The sequence below is a fragment of the Seriola dumerili genome, unplaced genomic scaffold (assembly GCF_002260705.1).
Source record: "Seriola dumerili isolate Sdu_G_001 unplaced genomic scaffold, Sdu_1.0 BDQW01000052.1, whole genome shotgun sequence".
Lineage (NCBI taxonomy): Eukaryota > Metazoa > Chordata > Actinopteri > Carangiformes > Carangidae > Seriola > Seriola dumerili.
This window is the reverse complement of record NW_019174307.1, coordinates 12061995-12074124: the sequence shown is the minus strand read 5'-3', so window position 1 is coordinate 12074124 and position 12130 is coordinate 12061995. Positions and strand designations below refer to the sequence as shown.

General features: G+C 37.8%; 1 protein-coding gene across 2 annotated transcripts; it reads left to right on the top strand.

The window, feature by feature from the left end:
* The first annotated feature begins 8396 nt into the window (after positions 1 to 8396).
* atp5g3 (ATP synthase, H+ transporting, mitochondrial Fo complex subunit C3 (subunit 9)) lies at positions 8397 to 11386 on the top strand. Of its 2 annotated transcripts, none has more exons than XM_022740834.1 (5): positions 8397 to 8453; positions 8653 to 8749; positions 9570 to 9644; positions 10148 to 10338; positions 10467 to 11386. In XM_022740834.1, the coding sequence occupies exons 2-5, from the start codon at positions 8711 to 8713 to the stop codon at positions 10579 to 10581; spliced, it is 420 nt and encodes a 139-aa protein (XP_022596555.1). In that variant the 5' UTR covers positions 8397 to 8453; positions 8653 to 8710; the 3' UTR covers positions 10582 to 11386. The 2 variants fall into 2 exon arrangements, with proteins under 2 accessions (XP_022596555.1, XP_022596556.1); XM_022740835.1 differs by lacking the exon at positions 8397 to 8453 and adding an exon at positions 8461 to 8540.
* The last annotated feature ends 744 nt before the right edge of the window (positions 11387 to 12130 follow it).

The following is a 12130-nucleotide window of genomic DNA, read 5'->3' as shown; positions in this document are numbered from 1 at the left end:
TATGTGTAACAAGTCTCATATCCAGTGCTGGTAATGTAAATTTAAATGTTCACCTGCATTCATTCTTTGCTTATGTGGTCCTTTTTGGGGATATTCACATTAGTTAAAGGGTGACGTATTGATGGTAAATAAGTTTAGAGGTTGAAGATTATGTTCCCATCATTATTTTAAAATATACATTTGTTCTGTTTAACAAGAGAACAAAGCTTTGACAGTCTCCATATTCAGGCATACACGTATTTAGCAGTTAAATAGTCTTTAAATCAAAACTCAGCCATTAAATTTCAGCGCGACGACTGAAATAAACTAAACTAGACAGAACACCTCACTAAATCACCATCTAAAACAGTAAGTAGTAGGGCAATAATATTTCAATAGGGGGCAGCACACTGCCATTACAGATTGGCCTTTAAATCATATTTAATTGCTCTTTTGTGTAGTAGACTGTAACTGCAGTTTGACTGGAGCTTGAAACGCACCATTCTTCTAATCTACTATACTGTGTGCACCATATACTGTCTGTCTATCAAATCCATTCTCCATATGCCATCCTTAACAACCTTCTGTCTGCAAAAACTAACGTGCATATCTTTGTTAGGTGTTGTAATAAAAACAGACAACAGCACATCCCAGTAATGGACCACAGCATGAGGTCAAGCAGATCCCCCTAAAGTGGCCGACTCCTTTTCTTTTCCTGTCATCAGCTGTGGGTCGCTTTTACTAAAGTGTCATAAGCCATTTGATTGTAAATCTTAGTGACCTTGAAGTCACTAGAGAAAGCACAGATCCGTAAACCAATCATCGCACGGCTGCCCCTGTCAGCCACGCTCCTGTTCACACAGTCACTGCCTGAATTTCCTGATGTTAAACAGAGGAAGGAATAAAGCTCAGTTCACGCTAGCATTTGTGAGAACCCAATGTCAGTTTTAAACTTTATTTAAAATCCAGCCTATATTGGCATTATAGTATTTCTGTTAAGGAATTATTTAATAAAATCGCTTTGTTCAGTTGAACACTCCTAAGCATAGGGCATCCAGTGGATATAGAGGTGTTACAGACTTCAGTCAGGATAAAGACGGATACTGCAAGCCTCAGCATTTCTTACACCACTTCCAACTGCTCTGCTCACCAGCTGCACAAAGATCAGTGTTATTATGGATTCGTTGAAAAATCAATTTTGCAAATGCTAATGTCCTTTAAATCTTTCAGAGATGAAGAGTGCATTTCTGTAGGATGATTTCCAGCAGTATCAGAGATTTGCCGATGTACTCTGACTGTGGATTATTGGACCAGCTGCTTGAAGGCTGTCTACACTCTCAGTGAAAAGAGTTCTCAGGTTCTCTGTGTGACCTACACAGGTTAAACAATCTTGTTTTTTTTTTTTTTTTTTTTTAAAAAAAAAAAAAGAAGAAAAAAAAGCTGAGACTTTGTAGAACTGTGTTTTTTTGTGTGGGTCTTTAAAACATGTGACCTGGATTCAGTTTCCACCTGATTTTCCACCTGTTCTCCTGTTTGCTCTGGGAATAAAACTACAAGCGTTATCATGGTGTATGATCATCACTGTTGTAATTATCAACTGTGCCACCCAGGAGAAATGGCACCATCATAATGTACTTTCAAAGCTTTACTGGCTATTTAGAAACGCTTCCTTGTGATCATTTAATTATCACCTAAACTGAATCTCCTACTCCTGCTACATGTTCCATAACTGGCTTGTTTCATGCTGCCTCTGAGTGTCTGAAAATCTTAAATTGATCCAATGATATAAAAGCAGAATACGTAACATTTTAATCGATAGCAGAAAAGAAAACAAGTTCCTTTCATACTGTAAAGACTAAACTTGGAAACTCTTCTAGGGATGTAGTCTTCATGCCATATAATAAAGGAATCCAAATTACACCCACAGGTTTCTGAGTCTTGAGCCTGCAATACATTTCTTGCATTAAACGGCAGAGTACCTGTTCAAGCATCTAAGCACCAAACCCTGCAGAGTGTTAGCTACCCTCTGACTCTGCTGTGGTATTTTTCAGTGTTGGTGCTCAAACCTTTAACTCCTCAGGTGTGTGAACTACCACCAGTACAACAGACATGTCTTTCTAGGAAGGCAAAGTTATGTGTTGACCATTCATGAAACAAAATGTCATTGGAATCACTGGAATTACAGAAAATAATGCCAAGTTCAAACTAATGGTTTTACTTTTGTGAACTGGGGACGACTGGCTTCCAGCTTTGTGCACCTCAGCACTGGGATGACTAACACCAAAACCTCAACGAGCTGAGAATATGTTCCTCTTTCCTGCTTTATGACTGTTTTTTGTTTTTCTTTTCATCTCAAAATTGTTTTTAAAATGGTTTCTCTTGCTCAATAAGTAATATTGAACAAAAAGGAACACTTAATCACTTCTGGGCAAAAAGGAACACTTAATCACTTAATCATCAAATTTGGAGATACATGGTTTTCTCTGGACAGTTTTGAAATGTGGTTTGTCCTCAGGTCTCTCCTTAAAGGATTTTGATCTCAGATAAACTTGATAAGCCTGAGTGAATAAAACTCAAATCTTGAGTGCAGACACAAAATGTTGTGGTGAAATATTAATGTGGACGACTATAATTTCATGTAGCTCAGTCCTTTATATCATTTATATTACCCGAAACAGTCAAAAGCAAATGTTCTCATCTTACTTAGGCTACTCTTTTTTCTCTTTGTCCCCACAAAGAGATTTAGCAAGTTTTGAATAGCTTTTTGCCTTTAATACCGACAATGCGATTAAATCCAAGCCAGATGTTTCCATAAGAGGCAATCTGGTTTAATCTGTTACTGGGTCTAGTTAGTTACTTCTAAGAGAATAAACTGCCTCAGTTGATGTACGTGAGAGTAAGAAATCAGACATAGTACACAGGTGAACTGTAGCCGCAGAGGCTGTGTATCCTTGGTCTTGACAAAGAAAGGAGCCTCAATAGTTTTGTGCGCCATCCAGAGATGGAGATTAGCATGGAGCCATCAGCAGCGCTGCAGTCCCTCCCTACCCTGCTTCTGCTGTCAGACCGCCTCCTCCCTGCTTGTCAGGAGCTCCGACGAGGAGCTGTAAAAACCTTTTCCCCTCTCCTTAACAACTGCAAAACAACACGCACACACCCCGGCTGAGGTGCCTGCTTTTCTGAGGCCTCTGACAGGACGTGCTGCAGGCACAAATTGTAATTCATAAAGGTTAAGGGGGTCAATGCCTTTTATTACCAGTCTGAGTGCATCCAGCTTGATGGGGCGGGCATGCAAATGGAATGTCTCAGAGTGTTCTATGCAAGAACTCAGACAGCGAGTGCGTGCGTGCCTCTGAATGGGAGGAAGTAAAAGGTGGGTAAAGGGTGGGGGAGGAGGAGGGGGGGGGGGGGGTGCGTGAGATCGGCTGCTCTCTCCACCTTCCACAGCCATGTAGGACCACACAGCCACTGCCCGGTTAATTAGACAGTATGACATTGACCTCAGGTAGTTAACGGCCACTTTGATATGTGCTGTCTTGCAATTAATATATTGTAAATCTTCATGTTTTATCATAGGGTTTGCTCCGACCTATAAGTGACTCCATTACACTCGGCCTTACAATACTTTCTTACATTTTACATTTGCATTAACAGAAATACAATATCAACAGTATATAATTAAAGATCTGTCATGTAATTATTTTGCTTTGAAAGGTCTCTCTCTCTCGCTGCTCTGAAGATGAAGAGGTTTCGGCCAAATCTGGTACAGTATCAAATATGGGATACAATGATTTTATCTTTGGGACATTGGGTTATTTAGGTGTATATCAAGAACATAAAAATATTCTGTTCGGATTAATCCATCATTGATTTTTATAACTGTTGAAATACAAAATCTGTTTCTCTTCCCTTTTGTGTAGTTACCATGACCCCCGCAACAAAGGCTATGATCACACTAGACCCTATTGCACCCTCTGCTGGACTTGATAAGAATGACCTTGTTTTTGGTTTGCCATGTTCCAGCTCCTCAGGCTCAGGCCATACATGGCATGTAATGGTGCAGTAACAGTTTTGTGACTTAATGAAAATTACTGGACACGACAAACAGTTTAACCAGATTATAGTTCGCTTTTTTTTTTATGGAATTTTGACACAAACATTTGGTTTGATCAAAGCATATGATATTGTTTACACAATGATAAATGCAATCATTCAAAATATCCCTTGAGAAGGAACTAACTGGAATCCTGAACAAGTCAACAAGCTCAAAATAAAAATATGCCAGAACAGAAATGAATAAAATAGAATAGTAAATAATGAAATAGAACAAAATGGAAAATTAAAGAATAGATAGAATAAATCAGAATAGAGAAAAATAGTGTATGCTATTTAATTCCAATCTCTTTTGTTGTAAAACAGAATAAAAATGAACATAATAGTCTAGAATAGAAAAGAATAGAGGAATATAGCAGAGAGGAGTAGAATAGAATAAATCAAAATAGAATGGAACAGGGTAGAGCCGAATAGAATAGAATGGAACAGGGTAGAGCCGAATAGAATAGTATAGATTAGAATAAATCAGAATAGAGTAGAATGCATCCAGCTGTTCTGTGCTTTTTTAATGCATGAGATAGTTCACTGTCTCAGTATTTCTGGTACACAAATGATCTGCTGACTGTTTCTACTCAGTGCTCATGAGGTCAGGAATCTGTGGCTTCATGTTCGCTGTAAAACTGAAAAGATCATACCTGAGGAGCCACTGGGACATTCCTCCCTTAAAGCCAGCATTCAGCAAAGGCAGACTCCCTGTGCTCATTACCTTTCCATCACAGACCAGCTGCTGTGGAGTCATTCATCACGATTACAAATCCACCCGGTGTTGGTAGCCTACAGCTCCACCATCAGCCTATGAGATGCACAGACAGGGCCCCAAGCCATCAGTCCCTCTGGGCAGAGTGTTACATTCACACCACAACAGGTGATAGTAGTGGACAGCAGCAGGCAGGTTTTGTTTTGAGAGAAGAACTAATGCTGGAATACTAGTTGAATTCTGCCTCCTCTGGACCTGCAGCCATAGGATGTTGATAATTAGTCAAAAATAGGGTGTGATGTCCTTATTTCCCTGAATATAGAAATGTATGTTTAAAAAGCAGTGCTATCATGTCAGATTATAATTTAGAATACACTTGAACTTCCTCTTTTTCCAGCTAAATTGATGATCCAGTTGTTAATCCATCCCAATGAAAATTGTATCACTGTGCTCCCTGTCTTCATAAGCAAATATACAGGAAAAGGAAAGCGCATGGTCTTCCAGTGAGAACCAGGCTAATTTCATCTAAATTGTCATTTCCTGGTTTGATGTGGCCCACAGGAATGCCACAGTCAAAAATTTCCAGCCTTGGAACAGACTCTTGTTCCCACAGTTAAGCCAAGGTCAAAATATAAATATATAAATATAAAGAATGACATATTCATACTTAAAACTGAGTGCTTGGTCATATTTACTTGTTATGCTGAATGCAGCTTTAAAGAAATCAAATAAAATTCTCCATAAGTTGGAGAAATCATTTTGTTCTACACTGCACATTTTTGCATCATGTTGTTCCAAGTATTCATTGCAGCCACATGTTCTTCATGTTTACACTAGTTACATATTCAAACCCAAGACTACATGTTTTTATAACTGCACCATTCCATCAAATGGAAATATTCTACACTGTCTAATAAATTGTCCTGTCTGGTATATTTGGAAACTGTGGGATCTCCAACTAAATTGAACAACCTGTTTCAGAAAGCAGGTTTAACCCTGAACTCTGAGTCGACTAAACCTGAGATGGGCAGAGTTAGTTCAGTCGCTTCTGAGTATGTTCACTGTGAGCCGTCATCACTGTGATTATTACTATGATTCATCATGGCAATGGGTAAATAACGATAAGAGCCTCCCACATTTTAATACAGTGGAGCCAGAAATATTCATGTGTGACAATGCACATTTATTTAAAACACAGCAGCAGTGAAAGAGCCTGAAGAGTCAGTAAGTTAACACATTTACGCTTTATTCAGCATAGCTCACACATTCATTATTTAGCCGACTTGAATTCTTTAGTGGATGATAAAGCTGGAATCCTACTGATAGTTAGATTAAAATTTTAAATATTTTTATTCAGCTGCAACCTGATGGGGACAAAGTGCTGCTGGCAGCAGAAGATGAAATCAAACAGTTATGTTTATTCATAGACTTATGACTTTAACCTCATAGTCTGACCCAGTAACACTCTGATTTGGTGACTTGCAGTTGATAAAAAGTTGATTGATTGTATGTTTATAATGCATATTCTGCATTTGAAAATCTTGCTGCATTTAATGACTATATTTCAACATGTAGTAAATTTAAACAGCAACTCAAATGCTTTTAAAACAAGTTAAGACTATATAGACCTATATTGAAAAACTTAATTTTTTATTACTTTCAGTCCAGTTTAGTCAGAAAGAAATATTCAAATAATCTCCAATATGAAATGATAACTATGACAGGAATGCGCCATCAGTGCAACCAGTAACGGAATGATAAATTATTATTAATTGATCAGTGTCTTTTTTTTTTATTATCACTTAAAGTGATAACTACAGTAATGTGCGGTAAATGTTTCAGTGTTTAATGTCCACAGAGTCACAGTGTTATAAAGACAGACACTACAGATTTTATTCTGGATTGTAAGGATAGACATTGCTGTCTCTATCCTTCCATTGATGACTGATTGGTCATAAAAGCAGTGCCGTTAGTAAAAGATAGTCCTTGGGCAAAGAAACTAATGTACAACCGGGATCTTCTTCTCCCGATGCAAACTGCACTCCGATATGTGGTTTGACATCCACTGTATAAATGAGGAAATGAAGTGTCATGTCAGACAGCTCCTTCAGGCTCGCCAGGAGGAGACAGACAGAAACTCTTGGGTTTCTCTAAGAGAAACCTGCCAGTAAGCAGGTTAGGTTCACAGTGCAAGTTACTACAGTAACTGACTCAGAGTTTAAGTGATTTTTGTCTCTGGAACTGAAAACTCTGAGATTCCTTCAGCACAGTGTTAACAAATGAAACCTGATTTCTGGAATACACTTCAGGCAAAGTGAGCAACTGCCCCATAGCCCCAGACATTCACAGACCCAAGAGGTTCCACATTCACTTTGTGTCTTTGTTTAGAAATACACACCATGAAATCAAATCAAATGATTGTGGCCTTAAAGCCTAAGGCTGGAGTTTTTCTATATTTTTATTATCGCCAAGAAATTTCATGAAAAGGCTATAACACTAAAAACATTGTGTTGCTTACCTGTCAACACTTTTAAGCACATTTGTTTGTGAACCTTTAAAAATGAGACACAAATGTATACTGTTATTTAAAAATAATGATTTCCTAAAACTGCTGGGCCCTGTTTTGTTTTGTTTTTAGCAAATGTTACTCCAACTTGAGCAAATAGTGTACTGTATTTGATTGGGACTATTTTCAGCTCTAGCAAGTAATTTATGGCAGCAGGATGGTATTTGTGGGATTGACTTTAAGTAAAGTACATTAAACTTTTTGTTAATATATTTTAAATAGTTTTTGTTGATTTTGTGCTTTTCATGTAATTTGTTGACAATAAGAAAATATTCCCAGACTTATCCTTTAAGGTGGGTCCTGCATTATTACCATTCCTGTCTACATGTGTCAAATTCTGCATGGTCCATTTTCTTAATAAAAGAAAAGTATTTGATAAATGTCAACTTTAATGTCTATACTTGATTATGGAAGTGTTCTGTATTGTCATGGTGCTGTATCACTACTTCAGCAGCTAAATCCTGTTTATCATAGTGTTTTATGCTTTATCAATAATGACAAATTTAAAGAAATAATCATCTCATGATATTGATTTTTATAAAGCTTTGCTGTTAAAGTTTGCAAACTACCTCACATTTCCTTTAACACTTAAATATTGTAAGTACAGCACATAATTCAGCAACTATCTAACCCTAGTTATTTCTTATGGACCCACTAATCCTGGCATCTTGTAACTGTTTTCATTTGATGTGTCTAAGCTGTGTTATTTCTGTTTGCCAATTGTGTGTTTGCCTGATTCGAATGTTTTTCTGGTTCACAGGTCTCTCTTGAAAAAGAGATCTGTCTCAATGAGTCTGCCTGATTGAGTAAAGATTCAATAAAATTCTTTCATACTAGCTGGTTCATCCTTCCACCCACTTTATCTTTACATTAAAGTATAATAAGGTCATCATTACTAGCACAAACTGTCGATTTATGTCAACACAGCTATACATTTTTATCATTGTTCAACAAACTGGCTTTGTGAATAAACATTGCTGCTGTTCTCATGTTGAATAAAGTTTCTGTGAAATGACCTTCCATTGTCATCATCCGGGTCTCTACATACTTCACATCGCGCATGCGCACTCTTCCACTGTGGTTCGACCTCTGCAGTCGGTAAGTGTGATGGCAGTTTGAATGAGAAAGTAATCTGTAAGAAATCCCTTTTCATCCTCTCTCTAAACTTAGCATTGCAGCGCAAAAGTGAGGACATTATGCAGAACGGATGTGAATATGCATATGAATGTGTTTATTTTGTCTGTGGAGCGTTTTTACACCCATTTGACCTTACTTCTCTCCGGTCTTCCCTCCACAGAGAGACCCGGGCTTCAACCAGATTTGACGGAACCGGTTAAAACAACCCAAAGTAGAAAATGTACGCCTGTGCAAAGTTCGTCTCCACGCCGGCATTGGTGAGTTTGCTTCCCTTGGTGTGTCTCCGTGCTGTGAATGTGAGTCCCGCTGTCTTTAATGTCACCGTTAAATCCGGTTGGGCCTCCGTATGAACTTGACTGTAGCTAGCTGGCAAGGGTATCTGCAGACTAGGCCGGCTAGTCAGCTAAAGCTAAAGCACTGAACGACACAGACATTTAATACCGGTGGCATTATAACAATGACCTTTATGACCAATGTGCATGTGAGTTACCTTTATTAAACTGACTGTTCCACTGATGTAGCTCTTGGCGGACATCTTCAATCATGGCCGTAAGCTAAGGTCATTATAAGCCTCTCTTAGCTGAGTTTAGTGTGGAGTATATCTGAAAAGTCATACACAACCCGGTGCAATTGATGCACAAATGTTCACCTTGTCCATTTGGACATTGTACGCTCTAAACAGGTGTAGCCTGGGCTGTTAGTCGTTCTCCAAGGTCATATTTCTGTTTCTAGTAGCTTCAACTGGCTAACCAGTTTAAATTACAATAGGTCTGTTTGATGGCCAGGTTGCTCTGCAGGATTTATAGTAGTTTGCCAGGACCATAGATTCATAGAATCACATTTACATTAACCACAAGTGACAGACAGCAAAATACTACACTTGCAAATCTTCAAATGCCACAGGTCTTACAGTGTGTGTGCTGCAGTGAATGACAATGACACTTAGGAAGTGACACTCAAGGTGCCTTCCATCTGCTTGGCAATGATACCAACAATGTGTTTTGTCTTTTGAGTGTACATGTGTGTTGTGTTAACTAAACCTGTACTGCTTTTGTCTCTGTTTTGTTGCTGCTGCAGGTCCGTGCTGGTTCCCGGGCTCTTTACAGACCCCTGTCTGCCTCTGTGCTGTCCAGGCCTGAGACCAAATCAGAGGTAAGAAGATATGCAGGCTTTCTATTGAAACTGCAAATGTCCTTGAAACACTTAGATAGTTGCTTGGGTATTTATAATATTTTTTTAGTTGATTCTAGTTTTTTTTTTTTTTTTTTAACTCCATACAATGTCAGAAAGGATTATACCCTAACATGACAGCTTGAAGCTAGTCTGACCAACAGCCAAAAAACTCCAGACCTCAAACATCAAAAAAATCAAAACTTATTGTCCCCTTACTAGCTTTTCACAGCACCGTTAGTGTTTCCTTTTGAAATGAAGAAAAGCATCAAACTATTTGCACTCTGAATGTTTAACATGACCAAGTACTTGACAAAATTATTAGAAAGTGATCTTGAATACTGGAATTTAGTTCTCATTTAATTCAGTTAATTCTGTCAGTAAGACTGTTTGTTTGAAGCACTGTTTTGTATGTCCACTTTTCATATCTTATGGCATTGGCTTCAGAGGTGAAAGTTTACGGTTTTTGACTTTTCTTGCTCCAGAGCAGTGTTGCTGTGATGCCACAGAGCCCCCTCACCCAGGTCTCACTGAGGGGCTTCCAGACCAGTGCCGTCAGCAGGGACATTGACACTGCTGCCAAGTTTATCGGAGCTGGAGCTGCCACAGTCGGAGTAGCTGGATCCGGTGCAGGAATTGGGACAGTGTTTGGCAGTCTCATCATCGGCTATGCTAGGTTTGTTTCAGTTTTGCCACAATATCTGAAAATATCCATAGAATATTAATATTCACTTGGATTAATAGAATTCTGGTGCGTGCTTTGTTTTTTTTATAGATTCACTGACAGTTTGTTCTTGTTCGCAGGAACCCATCTCTGAAGCAGCAGCTGTTCTCATATGCCATCCTGGGATTTGCCCTGTCTGAAGCTATGGGACTGTTCTGTTTGATGGTTGCTTTCCTTATCCTGTTTGCTATGTAAAAAGATCTGCTGTCATACGACACTTTCATTACAGATGTGACTACATATTTTATTGTGGCTACCAAAATTGTTCCGTGTTGGTGTCATGGAAATGTACATTTTCAAGTCTTTCAGACACTGTCAAAATAAGCAAAACATGTATCGTACGAATGTAAGGAATTACGTGATTAAAATACATGTTTTTGACTATTTAACAATGGCAGTAACTTTTATGCCTGGAATATCATGCTAGCACAACAGAACGTGGTCTGCTTTCATGAATGCCATCTTTGAAGCAGCTTAGACTTGCCATGCATCAGCCTTGTTTTCTCAGAGCATCACATGCAAGCTTTTGGGGTCCACCTTAATGAGTACTTGGTTCAGCTGAAGTTAAATAGTTATGTAATTAGGCAGCAAGTGAGTGCTTGCTTTTGTAAATGGCATTGAATAAATCTAGACAGTTAAGTTAAATAACGGGTTTTGACTTTTTTTAATGTCATGAATGAAAGTACTTGCTGGGTTGTTTCAAAAACTGATAGTCTGTAATTTAGGCTAATAGGACTGAACTTTGTTACAACCTGAAACAGTCAATCAATTTAAAAATGTCAGTTTTAGTCCTGTATTATTGTTTGGGTCATTTATCAAGCACTAAAAACCCTAGAATTTTATGTTTCCAACTTCTCCAAACTCTTTTAGTTTTCCCATCTTTTTGTACCATCTTTTATGCTGATGATCTTTAGATGTCTATTAAATGAAGCCATTACTGCAGATGAAAATGAGTAGTTGTGGCCCTAAACTTGGTGATTAAAACAGATTATATAATTGATACATGCCATATGAAAGAAATATGTGATAGTATCTGATAATTTGCACACTCAATGAAAGTTTTTGGTTGAGAATTCAAACTTGAAAGCCAATGTGTGCACTGCTACATTTTAATGGTTCTGCATGGTAGCCTTGTGGAAATATAATACAAAATCCTCATATTACCTGCTTGTATCAGTAATAGTTGTTAATAAATCACCCTGAACCAAGTAAGCTAGTATTTAAAGTTAACAGATTACTGCAATGCAAATCTCTACACAAAATATATAAACATATTCAGCAGTTTCAAGGTGCAATAACCAAATGATCAGTCAGAATTTCTACATTTATTGAATAATATGAGCATACATTTTCCAGCAATAACAAATGCATGATTCATTATTTTTCAAACAATTGCTTATATGAATGTAATTTTATAAGAATAAAATAAAATTTAGAAAAGGAAAGTATACAATTAGCAAATTCACCAACAACTAGTCATAATTTAGTTGTGCATTTATGCCCATTTGTTCGTCATTAGTCACAAGTTCTATCAAGTTCAGTCATTTTTATTTGGGCAAAACTTGCATGTAAAATTTGTGCATTATGAATATGCATTATGAGATTTACAGTAATGCGGAGAGAGTCAGTGTTTCATTTCAATGTAGTCGTGTTTTTCTACACAATTGCTACAGAATGATTAATTTTGTTTAGAATAAATTCCAGTAGTAAATGAAAAAAACTATGACAAGGGTCAGTCGTGACG

What these genes read in the sequence shown, in the direction of transcription:
- atp5g3 (XM_022740834.1), top strand. Translation starts at nt 8,711, where the DNA reads ATGTACGCCTGTGCAAAGTTCGTCTCCACGCCGGCATTG. An exon ending in TCGTCTCCACGCCGGCATTG is followed by an intron (nt 8,750 to 9,569) that starts GTGAGTTTGCTT and finishes TTGCTGCTGCAG; the next exon opens with GTCCGTGCTGGTTCCCGGGC. An exon ending in CTCATCATCGGCTATGCTAG is followed by an intron (nt 10,339 to 10,466) that starts GTTTGTTTCAGT and finishes TCTTGTTCGCAG; the next exon opens with GAACCCATCTCTGAAGCAGC.